This window comes from Tiliqua scincoides, chromosome 2, assembly GCF_035046505.1.
Source record: "Tiliqua scincoides isolate rTilSci1 chromosome 2, rTilSci1.hap2, whole genome shotgun sequence".
NCBI lineage: Eukaryota > Metazoa > Chordata > Lepidosauria > Squamata > Scincidae > Tiliqua > Tiliqua scincoides.
The window spans coordinates 156,062,221-156,081,908 of record NC_089822.1 but is presented as its reverse complement, the minus strand read 5'-3'; the positions used below and the strand labels follow the sequence as shown (position 1 = coordinate 156,081,908).

Sequence of the window (19,688 nt, the reverse complement as noted above, 5' to 3'; positions counted from 1 at the left end):
TAGCTGAGATGTCACCCAGAGTTTCTTACATAGACAATCCATGCCCTCACAGGTCTGTATGGCTTTTGGGGTTCACACAAATGGCTGTAAAGTTGGTGCATGAATGAAGACCCATGCATAAAGCTGGCACAAAAAGGAAAAGATGATGCTAGAATCTTTGTCCTTGACATCCGGTTCTCTGTGTGCAGGGTTAGGGTTTTTAACATCTAGAGAGGCACACCCACTCCCATTATGCACTTCCCATACCTGCAGTCTCAAGCGCTACAATCCTGGAATCATTTTACTGCCTCGCCTCCTACAAATGGAAGTCTTCCCCTAATGAGGAGAGTAAAAAGGAACATAAACTGTGGCAAAAGAAATGTAAGAAGGTGATACGGGAGGCCAAGCGAGACTATGAGGAACGCATGGCCAGCAACATTAAGGGGAATAATAAAAGCTTCTTCAAATATGTTAGAAGCAGGAAACCTGCCAGAGAAGTGGTTGGCCTTCTGGATGGTGAGGGAGGGAAAGGGGAGATAAAAGGAGACTGAGAGATGGCAGAAAAATTAAATGAGTTCTTTGCATCTGTCTTCACGGCAGAAGACCTCAGGCAAATACAGCTGCCCGAACGGCCCCTCCTGACCAAGGAATTAAGTCAGATAGAGGTTAAAAGAGAAAATGTTTCAGACCTCATTGATAAATTAAAGATCAATAAGTCACCGGGCCCTGATGGCATCCACCCAAGAGTTATTAAGGAATTGAAGAATGAGGTTGCTGATCTCTTGACCAAGATATGCAACTTGTCCCTCAAAATGGTCATGGTGCCAGTAGATTGGGGGATAGCAAATGTCACGCCTGTCTTTAAAAAGGAAAAGAGGGGGGACCTGGGAAACTATAGGCCGGTCAGTCTAACATCTATACTGGGTAAGATGGTGGAATGCCTCATCAAAGATAGGATCTCAAAACACATAGACGAACAGGCCTTGCTGAGGGAGAATCAGCATAGCTTCTGTAAGGGTAAGTCTTGCCTCACGAACCTTATAGAATTCTTTGAAAAGGTCAACAGGCATGTGGATGTGGGAGAACCCATGGACATTATATATCTGGACTTTCAGAAGGCGTTTGACACGGTCCCTCACCAAAGGCTGCTAAAAAAACTCCACAGTCAGGGAATTAGAGGGCAGGTCCTCTCCTGGATTGAGACCTGGTTGAAGACCAGGAAACAGAGAGTGGGTGTCAATGGGCAATTTTCACAATGGAGAGAAGTGAAAAGCAGTGTACCCCAAGGATCTGTCCTGGGACCGGTGCTCTTTAACCTCTTCATACATGACCTGGAGACAGGGTTGAGCAGTGAGGTGGCAAAGTTTGCAGACGACACCAAACTTTTCCAAATGGTGAAGACCAGAAGTGATTATGAGGAGCTCCAGAAGGATCTCTCCAGACTGGCAGAATGGGCAGCAAAATGGCAGATGCGCTTCAATGTCAGTAAGTGTAAGGTCATGTACATTGGGGCAAAAAATCAAAACTTCACATATAGGCTGATGGGTTCTGAGCTGTCTGTGACAGATCAGGAGAGAGATCTTGGGGTGGTGGTGGACAGGTGAATAAAAGTGTCAACTCAATGTGCGGCGGCAGTAAAGAAGGCCAATTCTATGCTTGGGATCATTGTTGTTGGCAACCTTCAGTCTCGGAAGACTATGGTATCGCGCTCTGGATGGTGGTTCTGGCACAGCGTCTAGTGTGGCTGAAAAGGCTAATTCCGGAGTGACAATCCCTTCCACACTGGGAGCAAGTGTAGTGTGTCCCTGGTCTGTCTCCCTGGCTATGGGCCTTCCTTCTTTGCCTCTTAGCCTCAGACTGTTGGCCAAGTGTCTCTTCAAACTGGGAAAGGCCATGCTGCACAGCCTGCCTCCAAGCGGGCCGCTCAGAGGCCAGGGTTTCCCACCTGTTGAGGTCCACTCCTAAGGCCTTCAGATCCCTCTTGCAGATGTCCTTGTATCACAGCTGTGGTCTACCTCCTTGCACGAGTTCTCCATAGAGGAGATCCTTTGGGATCTGGCCATCATCCATTCTCACAACATGACTAAGCCAACGCAGGCTTCTCTGTTTCAGCAGTGCATACATGCTAGGAATTCCAGCTCATTCCAGGACTGTATTGTTTGGAACTTTGTCCTGCCAGGTGATGCTGAGGATGCGTCGGAGGCAGCGCATGTGGAATGCGTTCAGTTTCCTCTCCTGTTGTGAGCGAAGAGTCCATGACTCGCTGCAGTACAGAAGTGTACTCAGGATGCAAGCTCTGTAGACCTGGATCTAGGTATTGAGAACAAATGGCTAATATTATAATGCCGTTGTACAAATTGATGGTAAGGCCACACCTGGAGTATTATGTCCAGTTCTAGTCGCCGCATCTCAAAAAAGACATAATGGAAATGGAAAAGTTGCAAAAGAGAGCGACTAAGATGATTACTGGGCTGGGGCACCTTCCTTATGAGGAAAGGCTCCAATGTTTGGGCCTCTTCAGCCTAGAAAAGAGATGCCTGAAGGGGGACATGACTGAGACATACAAAATTATGCAGGGAGTGGATAGTGAGATGCTCTTTACACTCTCACATAACACCAGAACCAGGGGACATCCACTAAAATTGAGAGTTGGGAGAGTTAGGACAGACAAAAGAAAATATTTCTTTACTCAGCATGTGGTTGGTCTGTGGAACTCCTTGCTACAGGATGTGGTGATGGCGTCTGGCCTGGACACCTTTCAAAGGGAATTGGACAAGTTTCTGGAGGAAAAATCCATTACGGGTTACAAGCCATGATGTGTATGTGCAACCTCCTGATTTTAGAAATGGGCTATGTCAGAATGCCAGACGCAAGGGAGGGCACCAGGATGAGGTTTCTTGTTATCTGGTGTGCTCCCTCGAGTATTTGGTGGGCTGCTGTGAGATACAGGAAGCTGGACTAGATGGGCCTATGGCCTGATCCAGTGGGGCTGTTCTCATGTTCTTATGTTTGTGTGAAGGACCCCTCAGCTACAGCAACATCCAAAACTTGGCAGCATGGGAAGGAGCTTGTCCTGCTATGCTGCAAGGTACAAGCCCACCAGAAAAACTAGGCAAGGATATTGCTAAATATTAGGTGAGTGTTTTCTTGGTCATACAGTTGGCTCTGTGATTGCCCAAATGCCTTTAGGTTCCCAGTGGACTCTTCTCCGCTACTGCTCACATAACCCCTGCCATCTCCATTTGGTGCTGTGTGATAGCTTTGCACAATGATGCGCGGTAGACCTCATGGAGCCCTGGTGGCTATTTCCCGCATAGCAACCCTAACCTCAACTGTCGCCCTGTCCATGCTGCCAGCTCAACACATGGGTCGTATAACAGGACCAGCAAGGAACCCTTGTGCGTCTCTTTGCTGGAGCAGTGGCTGAAACCCTTGGTGCAGTTTTCTTGTGATGATTGCATTATCTCTAGGGCTTATGGCGACTGAAACAGCATCAACAACAATCTTAAAAACAATCATTAGCTTTGCCAATATCTTGCAATATCACTACTCTTTCCAGTAACATCCAGATTACAGCTTTATCTGCATGCTTGCTGCTAAGAACACTGTGGGATTTCTTTGCCTGTTATCTGTCATAAGTTAGATAAAAACCCAGATTCCTCATGCCAGGAAGTTTATGTACAACACTCAGTGGCGTCACTAGGATTCGCGTCACCCGGTGCAGGAGGCCTGCACATCACCCCATGTAGTAGACGGAGCAACGCCCCAGGTGGTGGGCATGGTGATGTACCATCGCCCCCGCCCCCACCGGTTTTTTGGCTGTACCTTTTGTTACGACACAGACATTTCAATGTGGATTGTTCCATTGCATTCTGCATGAAATTACACATTGATTGATATATAACATGATGGTCTGATTCCTCCAGATTCTGATTTTAGTGATTTTGAAAACTTGTAGAGTCTCACACACACACACCCCGTGTCAACTTTGACACCATCAAGCAATTAAAATAAATAATTAATAAATAATTATTTATAAATAATATAATATAATTTATATAATTTAATATATAATATTATATTTATATTAATTTATATTAATATAATATAATTTATAATTATTTATAAATAAATAATTAAATAATGTTAATGCTTTTATCTGTTTTTAAATTATGTTTTAATTTTAAAAGGTGCACCCCCCTAGCGACGCCAATGACAACACTAACATTTGTTCAAGAAGGTGCCATAGGAGACTACACACCTAAGACCCTCCTGAGTCTACCATCTCACACCCTTCCTGCTTACAGGTAAATGCCCTAAGGTGACGTCTTGTGGTGTTGACAGCTTTGTTTTTTTTCCTGTGGTAAGGCTTGTTTGCAGTGACCATATTTCCTAATCATTGAACCCTTAGCCTCAGTGGTCAAGATTATTAAATCAAGTCTACCAACATTCTAACCTCAGAGTGAGTGTGTGTGCTATAGCTAAGCTTCGAGACCACTGGAAGGTTATATTTTCTCAAAACTCACATGCAAAACTTGACAGTCTTGCATTAATTAGAAATCAGAAAAGGTGAACTTGTGTAGCCTAGGGTCAAACTGCAAAGCAAGATTTCCCTGCTACTTACCTCTGCCACTTAGTCATTAGATGGCCCTGGGCAAGCCACTCTCTTTCAGCCCAACTGCAATACAGGTGCAGCCTTGGTATCTGCAAGGGATCCGTTCTTGGACACCCCCAATGGATACTGAAAACTGCAGATAAGCAAATCTGTGGTTTTTGACCCTTTAAACCCTCCAAAGGGGACTAGAACTCTGGTCACCTCCAGTGGGCTCTCTGAAGCCTGCAGAGGCTGTGCATGTCACCTGACAGCCTCTGCAATCTTCAGGATGGCTGAAAAGGCAAAAAAAAAGTGACTTCTGGTTTCCAGAGGGAAATGGGAAGTCACGTTTTTAATGCATTGGGAGGCCAGAAACTTTCCAGGAAGGCTCAGGAAACCGGAAGTAGCTTTTTTTTTTTTTTTGCGCCTTTTTGGCCATTCTGAAGCCCACAGAGGCTGCGTGCAGATGTGCCTTGCCTCTGTAGGTTTCAGAAAGCCCGTCCGAGGTGATCAGAGCAGAGCTCTGGTCCCTTTCGGAGGCCTCAGGTGGAACCAAGTCTGGCTCAATGCAGGTGTGGAGAACTCGCATTAAGCCAGATTTGTGAATATAAAATCCATGGATAAACAGGCTCCATCTTTACAAAGTTGGTCCAAGGACAACTCTTCAGAAACAATACATATGAGACTTTGCACATGCAGAAAGCACTATACGAATGTTAAGTAATGTTGTTAGTGTAAATTAAAGGAGCATATGCCATTTTAAAAATGGCATTTTTTGACCAGGTTTAGAACAGAGTGAGTTAGTAGAAGCCTGAACCCATAAGCCTCTTTTTTCCCCCAAGGACATTGTGTCAGGTAGGAGGAGAAGAGGGAGGGGAAAAAAGACCTCTTAAACAGCAGTATTTGATTGTTACACAAAACAGCTGCTCTAAAACTATACCCATCAGCCACTACAGGAAACATCTTAAGCGCCCAATAGGTTCCCCAAGTCATTAACTTAGACCAAAGTGCTTGCCTGGCATATACAAGGAAAGCTAAGATACTATGGTCATCACACTATGGGTAGCCCAGCTCTGCCTGCTTTAGTTTATTTAGAGACCACAACTCCCCTGTACATGCCACACCTATAGAACAGGCACTGAAATATTGGTTTTTTTAGGCAGCACTCACAGCTTTTGTGAATCAGCACCAAGCATGAGTGAGAGACCAACACACACTCTCATTGCAATTACACAACACTGCCTAGTTATTGCAATTACACAACACTGTTTCAAGTGGTGAGGGATCGTCTCCAGCTGGGTCCTAAGATGGAGCACTCTAGGGAAGCCAAGTCAGTGCACCCTGAGACCAGATATTTCACTATGGAGTTGGAATTTGGTCTAGCTGAGGTTGCACTTCTTTTAAAGGATCAAGTTTGCTGTTAAGGAAGGGAATGCTATTAGATCAAACGCCCAAATGGCATCAATAGCATGAAATGCCTTTCATTGGGACCAAGGTAACCCACTCACTTATCATGCTACTGTTTGAGGTTAGGTGGGTAGCTGCCAAGGACAGGGACTGCTTGGTGGTGGCTCCTCGATTGCAAAACTCCCTTCCCAAATAAATTCATCTGCACCAGTTTTATCTTTTAGGTCCTATACAAAAGCTACTTAGTTTGGTCAAGCTTTTAGTGGCATTTGATTGAATTTTGCTGTGTAGTCTGTTATGTTCTCTTTGGGCATTTGATTAATATGGTCCCTGTTTTAAATCTTTTTTTTTGTATTGCTTGTCTCAGAAACCAAACTGCTTAAAAGATGGGAAAGAAATTAAAATCCAGCCAGCCCACCCAATCTGGCCATTCAGCTTCGTTGGGGTACTTTGAGAGCCACAGCAGCAGAGTTCCTCTAGGATTTGTGTCTCAGTTTCTATTTTGCGTCTGTCTGGCAACTGCAATTTGAGCTCCCATCTTCCCGCAGAATGCAGCATCAGCCTCTCCAGAGACCAAACGTTAGAATAAAATTTTAAAAAGAGACCACCAACAATTCTCAGAGTAGAAAAATCAAGGAAGGAAGTTGTGACTTTCTAGTGTATTTAAACAAGGATGACTCATTATGAGGTTTCAACATGAAGGAGATTTCTTATCTTTGACTATCTGCAAGATCAGAGCCTCATTTGTGTAATCAGGTGATGAAAGGTCTTGGCTTCTGTGTAGGTCTTGGCTCAGACACAAGAGGTTGATAATGGGTACTTTTGCTGCACTTGCGCTACTGCACCTTTCCCATTCATACATGTGTGAGTGCCAAGGGCTTCTTTCCTGCCAGCTCTTGTGCTCCCACCCACCCAGGCAAGAGCTCATAGAACTCCAGGCAGCACATTTTGGTCACCACTCCACATCAGGAGCCGCAGCTTACTCTGCAATCCAAACAAGATCTTGCAAACGCCCCTGAAAAAACATCACTCGACAGGCCTATGAATACTGATGAAGGTGCAATGTGGGGGGATGACATACAAGTCTGCTTTTCATTGGTCTCTACAAAGGCAGAAGGAAATGAGTAGCCTGTTAAAGTGTATTGCACCTTCCTGTGCAGAGAAGTCCATAAGAAACCAGCATGCATGACTGTGTCTATCACAACTATGGTATTTAGCCATGGTGGGTTTTTCGTTCTGATACCTCGTTTATTTTAAAACATTTGTATTTATGTTGGGGGTGGATGCTGGTAGAGCTGGTAGGGGAGAAATGCCATGAGTGGGAACTTCTAAGGTAGCCCATTTCTTGGTGACTTTAATTGCAGCTTCTCCCCCTCCCCCAACACTTTTGCAGACACATTAAATTGTGATGCTGTACTCTTGAATCCTATTTATGGTCAGTATGCTCAAGTACTATTGCTGCTATAGCTGAGCTATCTACTATGTTTCTTAGAGTCTCTGGATAGACACTTTTGTTGGGTGGAGCAGGTAGACAAATCACTCATCTTTCTGCATATTTTAATACTGGAAGTATGTAAAATGATACTGATCATATAATTGGTGTCTTTTCTGCCAGAGGTCACTCCTCTTCAGCCCTGCCCTGCCCTGCCCTGGAATGGAGGCTTATGGGGAGCTTTCCATTTCTGTCCTGTGTGTTTGTTCCCTGCCTTCCTGTCCGGGATTTGTTTGTTCCCTGCCTTTCTGGCTCATAACCCTGCCCAAACTGACCTCCTTTCCCCAGATCCAGCTATACTGTCACCATCCCTGCATGTCCCAACCCAATAATGCAACTTTGAGCCACAATCCCCTGCTAGCAGCTATGTGGATCAGTGTTTTGAAAGTGAAGTTATTGGAGATGGGGACAGATGATTCCTAGATCTGCTATATCCGACCACAAGCAAAATCAATGGGCAGAATGTCCAGTTCAAATATTCAAAGCAGGATTCTAAAGCATGTCAGAAGTAAATCCAACTGCGTTCCATGCAGTTTCCTCTCAAATAAAGGTTGGCAGGATTGCTGCCATAGTCACTGAGGGGGTAGAGTCCTCTGCCAAGCTGCTGTGCCAAATCAGATTTGGGGGAACTACTTATTTTGACAGCACCCCCTGGTGAAAATCACTCTGTAGCACAATGTGCCATCTTGGATCAGGAGGATTCAAGGAAATCAGTGAATTCATAGAAATGTGTAATTGCAAATCTTTTGGTACAGAACTTGCTGTGACTTTAAGTGCTACCTTCATCGTTGCTCTGGATTTTCCACATCCAAACCCAGCACCCTGCTATACTGGCTCTAGTTACGAAGTCACTTATTCCCTCTTATCCTATAATTACCAATTCTCACCAGAAGGTTAGAATTGCCCCATGGAGGAAACAGGCAGTCTAAATTCCAAAAGAAAAGAACAAAATCTGCAGAATGAAGTGGCAAGACTTTTTTTTATTCTTTCATTTGAGATTTTCAAAATTCCATGAACAAGCATTTTGCAATGACTCTGTCATCCCCCCCCCCCACTATTTTCTATCATCAAAATGACATTTCTTCCCATTGCAAATATAATTCCATAAGAAAAAGAAAATCTAGGTGGGTAACGGAGTGATCAATATGATAATCTACATTCATTTCGCAGATAACATTGGCTGGTGATTTAAAATAATTGCATAGGGGAGGATTGAGCACAGTCAAACTCTTTCCAAATCTTATAACTACTTCTCAAATTCTCCTATAGCTACTGCCAAATTTCACCCTGCAAATATTTTGGTGACGAACCTGTGGATTTGGCTCTGTTGTGATGCACTATGGACTTACTGGAATCCAGTGGGCTCATTCCTGGGTTAAGGAGGCTGCACCAAAACTGTAGTTCTCATTGTGCAGAGAACTTCAGTGCTGACATAAGGCTGTCATCCTGCAAAGCTTCTGAACTCACCAGAAGCTGCAAGAACATGTCAAGTTCTGCAAGGCTCATCACCAGAAATCAAGCTACTTGGAATCCATAAGAGACACTGGAATCAAGAGCAGCAATGTGGCAAACATCCAACTAGAAAATCTGGATCCACTGAACTTTTTTTTTTCTTCCAATTTTACCCATCTTGACGCTCCACCTTAATTTTGCAACTGTTGCTTCCAGCTACAGAACTTCATTAAATTGTCTCCTAGAGTTGGATGCATTACATTTTAACCATGCATGCAAAAGCTTCTATCTGGACTACCAGCATCCTGAAAGCTATTCAGAAATCAAGACTGGGATGGAGTCTTTGAACAATGGGGGAAAATAAGAGATAGGGATATTACATAAAGGAATGAGCCCTTAATATTTCATGGACAGCAGGTCACCTGTGCAGTGTTTATGAAGGATCTATAAATATGATGATCCTAGCCAATACTTGAAGAGTGTGTTGAGTAATTAAAGTTGTAAGATAGCCCATTCCAGATTTTATATTGGGTTGAAAGTTGAAGGTGGTGGGAAAAGACAAGCCAGCATTTGCTTTGGCTATATAGGCTATATTTTGGCTATTTGGGTATCACGGTGCTAAATCCACTATTGCACACAGGAATACAGCATTGTTGCAGATCTCACCACATCATCATCATCATCACATGATCCTTCAGTGGTGTTTGCAGGGTTGAGGGGAATGGTATCCTCTTCCTATACCATCTGAGGCACATGTACTCTCACATCAGCTAAGGAGGCCCTCCTGTCTTCAGACACATCTGCAGTATAATCATATTTATTGGTATGTGTGCTATGGTCTTTTTCAGGCTTTTTTTGAATTGTCACAATGAAAATCAATAAATAATTTTTATAAAAAACACACACATTTAAAAAAATACTAAGCTATCTTTAAAAAGTAACATATCTTAATACCCTCATGATAGCATAACTGTAGGCTCTTAGAGTCTGGAAGCCCTGATTCAGGACAGCAAGAAAGTACTAGTGAAATCTGCAAGACTTCCGGACTGTTCTTGTAAAGAGAGAGCTCTAAGAGAGTTATGCTCCTGGGGCCTTCATAAAGTACTAGATTTCTGTCTCCATGATGTGAAGTGGTGAAGGAGCAGAGCAGGGAGCTATAAAGCCACCCAGACTATTGTTGGGTACAGTTACTTTAAAGTTTGTCCATCTTTCTCAGTTCTTCTTTCAACCTGAAGAACTCCTCAGGTTTTCCTGCTGAAGTTAAAGGGATCTTAAAGTGACCAAGAAGTAGCCAGAACATATACAAAGTCCATGATTCCTGGTAGAAAAATTCACTGATGTTGAATGCTTCTTAGCAGAATGAAGGAGAAAAGAGTCTTTTGAACAGAACAAAAAACAGAAACAAAAAATACCTCCCCCAAACCCAGAATATGTTTTGGCCTGTTGCCAATATGATGAAGTAATGCATTGCTCACTAATCACCAGGATTGGACACCACAGTTGAGTCTCAAGGCCACTCAGTGAGGCTGCTCAGGGTGTTTTGGGAGGTGCAAGAAATGTGGGTTCATGCAGCAAATTCTTCATCTTTCTTATTAAGACATGATGTAGACCTCCAGAAGGCTGGCCACAGCATGCATCCTGTAGAAGATGCCAAAGGGCAGGCAGATGTCCACAATGGCAGCCCACATGGGATTGCCATAGAATTTCAGCTCTCTGTCGTTATCAAATTGTGGCCTGGCTCCAAACGCTGGCATGATCCATAGCTGTTTGGGAGGAGACAAAGAGAACAACAATCTTAGCAAGAGAAATGGGAAGTAGTGAAAAACCAGTGGGCCATATTGGCGGGGGGGGGGGGGAAGTAAAGAGTGTTTGAGGCGTAGGAAAAGGGGACAGGCTCAAGCTGTTAAAAACACGCTAGTGCAAAAGTGCGCTTCATGGTGCCCCAGGGCAGAGTCCTGGGGAAACTCCAGTCTAACCAAGTTGCTAGATGTGCAGGTAAGGAACTCCCACCAGCACTTCCCAAATAAAAGTCCCTTATAGCTATTGACTGTCCAGTCCCTTTAAAAAAAATCCAAACGGTGTAAATCTTTTCACTCAATTGAAAAATTCAAAGCAGTAAAACTTAGTCATGCCTAAGAAATGTTTGAGGCTTGCATAATTTTCTCTAATCACATAAATTAAGTTTCACTAGGTGCAAAACCTGAAGGTTACTATAGTATTTTTAAATGTGTAGAAATCTAGACTTTCCTGACACTCTCTGAAGTAACCCCTTGAACTGGAGTCCCACAGATGTTCCAAACCAAGTCCATTTGAAACTACATGGGCAACTTCTGACCACTGGATGTTTCGGCATTTCTGATTTTGTTTCATTTATCTTTACTTTTGTTACTATCCCAAAGGAATCCTCTCATACTCAAAATACCTCTTCTACAAGTAAACTGGAATAACAGATTTAGCCCACATTCTCTTTTAAGGTGTAGTCAAGCATACATGCAAATCAGGACTTGCTGTGGTTTTTTCCTCCCACAGTTTAAGCTCAGCTTCCCTGCACATTTGCAGCACATTTCACAGATGTACTGGACAGTGAGTCAAACACTGATTCAATGTCTTAAAACTCCTCCTATTCTTCAGGTGGGCTCACTTTTTAAAACCATATTTGTTCAGTTGGATAGTTTTCTTATATTGAAAAACTGCTTTAGGGAGGAAGGGGAGGATGGGTTAATGATCACACTGTTTCCAGTCAATCAGTGCTATGCACAGGTGGCTTCTGCTATAAACACTCAGAACCAGTTTCTCTTGAGCTCAGACTGAGAAAGAAGTTTGTACTCTAAACCAGTGTTTCTCAAAGTTTGTCCTCTGCTGTCCCGCTTCACATGGTCCACCTATTCAAAGTACCACTGGAAGTAACTGGCGATGACATCATCACTGGTTACTTCTGAGTTGGAAGGCCAGATGTGATGCAACAAACACCAGTAAGAGGCTCAGGGTGGACAGGAGGGCTTTTTCAAATGTGCAAAAGCATGCTTTATAGCTCTGCCCACTGAGCCAAGCCTCCTACCATTGTATGCTGTGCCTCATTCCTGGTCTCGTTCCCAGGTGGCAGGTATCTAGGGGTTCTGTGAGTACCACCAGACACCACCTCAAGTACCACCGGTGGTACATGTACCACTGGTTGAAAAACACTGCTGTAAACCAGGGGTGCCCAAACCCCGGCCCTGGGGCCACTTGCGGCCCTCAAGGACTCCCAATGCAGCCCTCAGGGTGCACCCAGTCTTCAATGAGCCTCTGGCCCTCCAGAGATTTGCTGGAGTCCACACTGGCCCGATGCAACTGCTCTCAGCGTGAGCGTGACTGTTTGACCTCTCGCATGAGCTGTGGGATGAGGGCTCCCTCCACTGCTTGCTGTTTCACATCTGTGATGCAGTAGTGGCAGCAAAGGAAAGGCCAGCCTTGCTTTGTGTAAGGCCTTTTATAGGCCTTGAGCTATTGCAAGACCTTCATTCATTCATATAAGTTCATCTTTATTATATATGTTTATGTAAATGTATGTAAATTTATTCAAATTTTAAATGTAAATTAATTCTTTTTTCCCCACACAATGTCGGAGAGATGATGTGGCCCTCCTGCCAAAAACTTTGGATACCCCTGCTCTAAACAAAATTTGGTAAGTGTGCCTCCACAGTAGACACTCACCCATGTGAGTTATCTACTTCTGTAATCAACCTGGCAATCCTGTACATCAACTAGTAGTATCTTATAATGACAAAACTCAACTTTATAAAAGGGATGGCACTGTTGTATTGCTCCAATTCCTTCCCGCTTTTTGATACTATGTAGCATAGGCACAACTCATTATGTAATGTCATCATGCTGGGCATATTCCTACCCTTTTGTTGATAGCCAGTGATGAAGCTCAGGAGTACAAAAGCATACAATGTAATGCAACATCATACACTATTTTATACTAGATGATATGTGAAAAGGGAGAAGTGGGGGGGGGGAGAGAGAGAGACATGGAGTGGCAATGCCAGTTTCATGTCTCTTGAAATAGGAAATGCTCCATAAAAAAATTAACAAAACAGCACAATGTGGCGCTAAAATTTTTCATTCAAACATTTAAATTTGCTCTGTTTATAAATGCTTGAAAACCAAGCCTTTTATACAGGTTGAGCCTCATTCGCGTGGGTTCCATTCCAAGCACTCATGTAGATGGCAAAAAATGCGCTATAGCAAATCAATTTAAAAAACAAAGTTTCTTTGCTCCTGTGATTTAAAAATAGCCTTGCTGACCTTTGTGATGTAAGATAAGAGTCACTAATAAGACAATCCATCAATCAGTCATCCTCCAAGTGCTTACAAAGGCGCTTCACTCAGTCCTTCCCTTCACCGATGCAAAGTGATCACCTTTCTTTCACGTTGTCAGGGGGAAGGGAGGGGTTCACTGGAGAGAGAAGGATTGATGGATTGTCAGCCAGCTGCCCTCTCTTTCTCTCTCTTATTAAGGAGGCTATTGTTAAAGGACTGTTCAGTTTTTTAAACTGATTTTAAAGGGATGCATTTTTCCCCTTCTCCAGAGATCAGCACATTCCTTCTCATTTGCAGGGGCCATTCGTGTCGAGTCAAATCCGTGTATAAAAAATCCGTATATAAATAGGCTGGACCTGTATACATATATACAGAAGAATAAGAATAGCCTTCATTACATGCCCTTTGTTTAAAGATCACATTTGGTTGCCTAGAAGATTTTTTTATGTGGTTTACTTACCACGGCATTACACAGGAGCAGGAATAGTGAAATCTCCTTTAGGAATTTTCTCCTCCAGTGCACTTTCTTGGAGACTTTAATGGACTGTCCAACTTCAGAAGAGGTCTGAATAGCTATTGATGGGGGCGTGGTGGGTGGTAAAGCACTTCCACTCTCAGGGACACGGAAGGACACAGCATTCATGTTGACATAAGAAAGTCCATAGAGAGAGTCCTTCCGCTGAGAGTCAGTCTTGTCTTTCTCTTCTGGGGGCTGGCGATGGAGGCCTTCAATAATAAAGATGTTCTGGAAAGTGGGCTGGGCAATCATCAGCAAGGAGTAACTCAGGTTTAGAGCACTTATAGTATCCCTCCGAGGACTGGCCACTATGGCCACAATAGAGTAATAAGAAATGGCATATTGTCCCAAAGCCGCACCCATCAATAAAGCTACATCCAAAGTTCTTGTTGGGTTCTTGTGATGGTCCATATCTCTCTTGTCAAACCTATAAACAATGGAGCCTCCAATGGTGATGAGGGACATCAGGCTCAGGCAAACAATATTGAAGATGTAGTACATTTCAAGTGTCTCAAACTTGGATGCATCTTTGTTTATCTTAATCTCATACACAATCAAGACCGCTACGCCCGTCATCAGGATCAAAAGCCCAGCAATGATGCCCACAAAGTAAGTCCCTCTGAAAAACTTGAACTTCAAGTTGTGGATATGGTTGGTGTGCTCCTCTATGAGGCGACCCACATTCTTCCACATGACATAGGCCATGGCAGAAGCAAAGAGACTGTACTCAATGTTGAAGGGATACAACCAAAAATAGCCATTCTGAAAGATGTGGCAAAGCTCACTGCTACAGTGAGAACTGCCTGAGCTGGCCTTCATCCCATCTGCAGAGAGGGAAATGGAACATGATCATGTGACAGCCAAGTGGAAGCTCTGCGACAGAAGAGAATTCCAATATGGAAACAACAGTCAAAAATGTGTTTCAATGACCAGCTACGTGACCATATACTAGTATACCTTTGTTCCTTCAAGGCTTGGAGAAAGAGGAATTTTCCAGGAATACTTTGGACATTACTGCCCCCCACAGAGAGGCTAACGGCCCAATCCTAATGTGGCTAGTGCCACTGGACCTAGCATTCCAGTGCCTCGCACCAGATTCTGCTGGTCTGATCCTGATCCTCCACCCCAGGTTAGATCGCATATGGAGTCAGAGGGAGGCGGGGGTGGGAGGATGGCAGATTGGGACCAGAAAACGGGTAGGTTCAGTGGCAGCAGCACGCACCAAATCTAAGCCCCCTTCCCAGGTTCAATCCACCTTTACAGGTCCACGAGGACTTGTGCCAGTGTTATCACTGGCAAAGGTCTGAGAAGACCCACTGGGCTGGTAGGGGCTTACTGCAGGGCAGGGGAACAAATGTTCTGCCCAATGGAGATCCTGTGGGATCTCATTCCAGAGTGAATCTGTAAGGTAAGAGGAATAATGAAGAAGTGAGACTGTATGAATTTGAGGTGCATCCCTGATCTCTTTCCTAGGATGACTCTTGTGTGTTTGTCCAGAAAAGGGAAACAGCTCAGCTTCTCACCAGAAGAAAAGAAAATTCTAGAAGAAATTCTTAGAAAAAATTATATGAAGAAAAAAAAAGCATAGGAAGTCTTCAGGGGACAGGATGATCTGGTTGAGAAGAGGCCATTTTAATTTCAGCCTTGCTGTATGAGTTTCCACTGAATCAGGTCTTGGGGGACACTGCCCCTCATCATAACATGATTCCACAAAAGATCTTACTTAAAACTAACAATGTAACTAACATTCTAACTCCATTACTTTCCAGAGCCACTTACGTGTTCTGTGTGTGCTATTTGGGAGCTTTGATTGTGCTTTATGCACCGACTCATCTGTTACTGCTGCCATCCACACTGCTAGGTTGGTGGTCAAGGTGAGCATTAAACCACATCTGTACAAGAAAAGGGAAAACCATGAAATTAATGGTAAAAAAAAAAAAAACTAGCTCCGTTCCAGGGTTACATGTCCTCTTCTGGGACAGTAAAGCATCAGTACTATCCATTCTTACAGATTTGATGAAGGGGTTACTGAGACAATGCATGGGAAGAACACTGAGCACGACAAAAAAAGCGCTATACGAATATCAAATATTAATTCCACAAGGTGGGTAAAGATCAACAAACACAGTTTTAAAAGTTGGGGACAAGTTGGGTGTGTGTGCATGCACATATATGTAGGGAGGAGATCTACCATTGTAGGGCTAGTGAGGGACACATTCAGAACATCAGCCACATCGAGGGCAGAAAACCTTAACTTTGTGGTTCCAAAACTCATTCATAGAGTGATTTTGTTCTGCTTCACCGGGAAGTCAAAGAGGGGCAGTGAAAAATATATTTATTAGGACTAGAACTAAAAACGATCATACAATGAGCTAACATTCAAGTGTCAGCAAACTCCTTTTCAAGCTTGGTGCCATACCAAATGAAGAAAACAAAAAGTGGGGGTCAGGAGAGAGATATTCTTAGTGGACAACAGCCCACTCTTTCTGTTTAGCTTTTAAAATAACTGTCTTCACCAACAGACTAATAAAAATAGCATGGCTACCTTTTTTGTCTGGAGCAATAAACACACACAAACTTCAGATCATTCGCCAACTAAGCCATTTCTGCCCAGCCCACAGGTGTACACATTTTACCCCTGTTGCTTATATGCAATGCTGGGCAGAAATTTAATTCACATAAGCCAGTTTGCTGAGGAATAGGGGTTAGATCCTTGCTGATTCGGGCTAATGAAGCAGATGCAAACCTAATTGGTACATTATGTTTTCTCTCAGTAGTCACTGCCTTATTCATATTCTAGACTGGAACAAAGAGCAATGGGAGCAAGGATGACATGGGAAGAAGAAACAAACACTTGCACGTGAAGAGAACACTGTATTATATCTCTGTATAGCCCTTGCTACTTTTGTTATTGCTGATGTTGTAACGGAGATGGTATGTTTGCATTTGGACCTGGTTGGCATGCCTCAAGTTCAGAGAAGGTAACAAAGAACAGAGAAGGATTCGCTTAATTGGTCAAGATGCTCACCTGGTAAGATCCAGATGCACATGTACGCAGTCCTTGGCAGAAACCCACAGAAAGTAAGTCTGTAAAAAGAAAGGATTTATATTAAAAATGAGCTTTCAATGTAGGTATTCTATGTGTAGCCTGGAACTTTGCATGAGGCAAAGGAATAAATTTAAGTGAAGCAGAAGTGAGGAAAGAACAATAAACGCGTACCCAGGCCACATCTGTTCATTTTTCTCATCTCAGTTGGTACTTCTATTCACTCAAAAGTACTTCTGTTCACTCATCCAGTTTATAGATGTTCATTCTCCTGATGTAAATTGACAGGCTCTCAAGGAAGCATCTTCAATCCTCAAACATGTGACTGTCTGCTTTGCACCTCAGTACTACCAGTTCTCTTTGGTTCCTCTGCAGTGGTTCTATGCAGAAATAACTGGTTTGGCAATGCTCCCTGCCTGCACTGAAGACTTGGGCTTATCCAGAAATCACTGAACTAATTGGTCCTGATGAGAGTTAGGAACATGGAACAACTTCAGTGTCCAGGGCCTAATCTAATCCCACACTCACTAGACTCTTTTCTTCTACTCTCAGAATTCCCCAAGACTACGAACCTTTCCAGGTCAGGACTGGGCAAAAGCAGACTATGGACTCCAGATAATCACACTCTAACTGAATTGGTTTGGAAGGTTAGCCACACAGAGGGAAAGAGCCTCAAAATTTGATCGGGTCTTCCCTGAGCAGACAAAGTCCTTCTGACCCAGATTAATCTTCAACAAGCTAAAAAACAATCCAAACTTAATATACTGTCCTTCCTCATCTTGACTAGATATGATCATGAAGCTCAGTAAGCAGTCAAGGAGAGACCCCAAACTTCCCATCAACCACTATTATCCCACATAGGTTATTCCCTATATATCCAGGACACTGGGAAGAACCAAACTCACCTGGACAACCACAAACACAGCTTGCACAACTGGATAGATGATTTTGATGGGTGTCGGGGACGGTGAGAAGTTGGAGAAATATCCTGTCTTAAATACATCCATCACCACCGTAAGAACTCCGAACAAGACCAAACCACCTGTTTTGGAAAGCAAATGCACAGTACTTCCTATTATACACATACATTGCAGGTGTCCAGATTGCAATAGCCATCCCTTTCCTTTTACTAACAACCATGGGGTCTTCATACCAGACAATGGTGTTCCTTGCAAAGTGCTCTTGTTTTGTTGAAACCACAGCCCTATTTTGTGATTTTACTGATCAGTCCCACCTCCAAGCCTCCAGTTCCATAAATGGAACACACTACCCCATAATCTGGGTCAAGCAAATCTGAACTCTAGGCTCAATTTCCAGGTTGACAAAGTTGTCCTGCAATTGGAGCCTCCATATGATTGTCTTTCTTGCAAGTTCCTTTCCATACAAACATATCCAGGGATGGCTCCAGACTTTTGTTAGGCCTGCAGGCAAGAGCCTTTGTGTCTTGCCCAAACAAGATACCTGCAAGATACCCCTAGTGAGAGTTTTTTGCTTGCTTACATTTGCAATTTTCAACTTACTCTCCACATTGCTCACTGGAGCACAATGAGAGCTGTGGGGTGTGCGGGTGGTTAAGGACTGCACTGAATATAAGGCTTAGCAGCCCCATCAAACAGAGTCTTCTTCACTGGCACTGAAAGACTTACCTTGGCCTCCTTACACACACCACCCTGCTTACTGACTGCCATGGCCTTAAAGAAAAGATCTTGAAGTTGTTCGATAACAATGCATGATCCCCTTGGAATGTTTCCCTTTTATGTATCCCACATGAACACTTGTGTGGCTTCTTCTGCTCCTTACCTCTCAGCCAGATGGGTCCTGCATGGGAGTCCTTATAGGGGATGGCATTTTGACATCTAGAGGTTTTGAAGATATAGAAGAGCATCCAGGCAATGGTGATGAGCATCACAATGGTGAGCATGAAGAAGACATCATAATCATGCAAGTTGATTTCTTGGAAAGCCCCACCACTGACCAGCGTGCAAGCCAGAAGCACCAAGTTGATGGCAAGGAGAACAGAGAAGACACGACCACCTTTCTTCCAGATTTCCTTAGGGCCATGTGACAAAGATAATGGGAACTTGTGGTGGCCCACAGGAGAGAGCGAATCAGGTCCTGAACTGCCCTTGTTGTCCTTGTGACCAGAGCCCATGATAGAATCTTCACGGTGGATTATCTCACTGTCACGTCGGATTATCTCACCGTCATTCCACAAAGACCCGTCAGTCATGGTTTAATGCGCACTAATGTATTACTGCTGGTATTCAAAGAGAGAGAGAGGACCAAGGCAAAATGTTTAATTTCATGTCCATCCATATTTCTTTGTTGCACAGCAACAAAATGCTTTATAATGAGGTAAAAATACCCAGACAAAACCACAACAACATGGTCTACTGATTTAATATGTAGCAATCAAGATACTGTAATCACTTCTGCATCCCACCAGCTCATCATTTACAATTTGTGATCAAATCCTAGTTGCACGAAGTAGTAATTTTAATGTCACTATCAGATATAAAAACAGTCCAATAATTCAGTCTCAGTTTGGTTGGGTATTTAGTTATTTTGGTCAGCTGCACGTGCAACATTGCCTTTCCCGGGGCTTCAACCAAGAGACTGTTGGTTGGAAGTCTCTTACAATGACTCCCATTCTCGCTGATTACCCATTTGGTCTTGGTACAGTTTTCAAAGTAATAACCTACCTAGCCTTATACTGGCAGCCAAGGTTTCATAAGAACATAAGAACATAAGAACAGCCCCACTGGATCAGGCCATAGGCCCATCTAGTCCAGCTTCCAGTATCTCACAGCGGCCCACCAAATGCCCCAGGGAGCACACCAGATAATTAGATTTGGTTTCACACCAGTTTCACACCAGTTTCAATTAGATTTGGTTT

The 19,688-nt window shown here is 43.5% G+C and overlaps 1 protein-coding gene across 1 annotated transcript; it reads right to left on the bottom strand.

Moving 5' to 3' along the window:
• Window positions 1–10,516: 10,516 nt before the first annotated feature.
• On the bottom strand, window positions 10,517–19,022 carry OTOP2 (otopetrin 2). The gene is made up of 6 exons (XM_066612877.1): window positions 18,593–19,022; window positions 17,698–17,834; window positions 16,775–16,833; window positions 15,526–15,638; window positions 13,690–14,570; window positions 10,517–10,687 (listed from the first exon to the last, which is right to left on the bottom strand). Exons 1-6 carry the CDS (start codon window positions 19,020–19,022, stop codon window positions 10,517–10,519), a joined length of 1,791 nt encoding a protein of 596 aa, XP_066468974.1.
• Window positions 19,023–19,688: the final 666 nt, after the last annotated feature.

Coding starts and splice junctions, on each gene's coding strand:
- OTOP2 (XM_066612877.1), bottom strand. CDS start 19,022: ATGACTGACGGGTCTTTGTGGAATGACGGTGAGATAATCCGACGTGAC. Junction 16,834..17,697: donor CTGTGTTTGTGGTTGTCCAG/GTGAGTTTGGTT, acceptor TTCTTTTTACAG/ACTTACTTTCTGTGGGTTTC. Junction 10,688..13,689: donor TGCTCCTGTGTAATGCCGTG/GTAAGTAAACCA, acceptor CCTCCCAAACAG/CTATGGATCATGCCAGCGTT.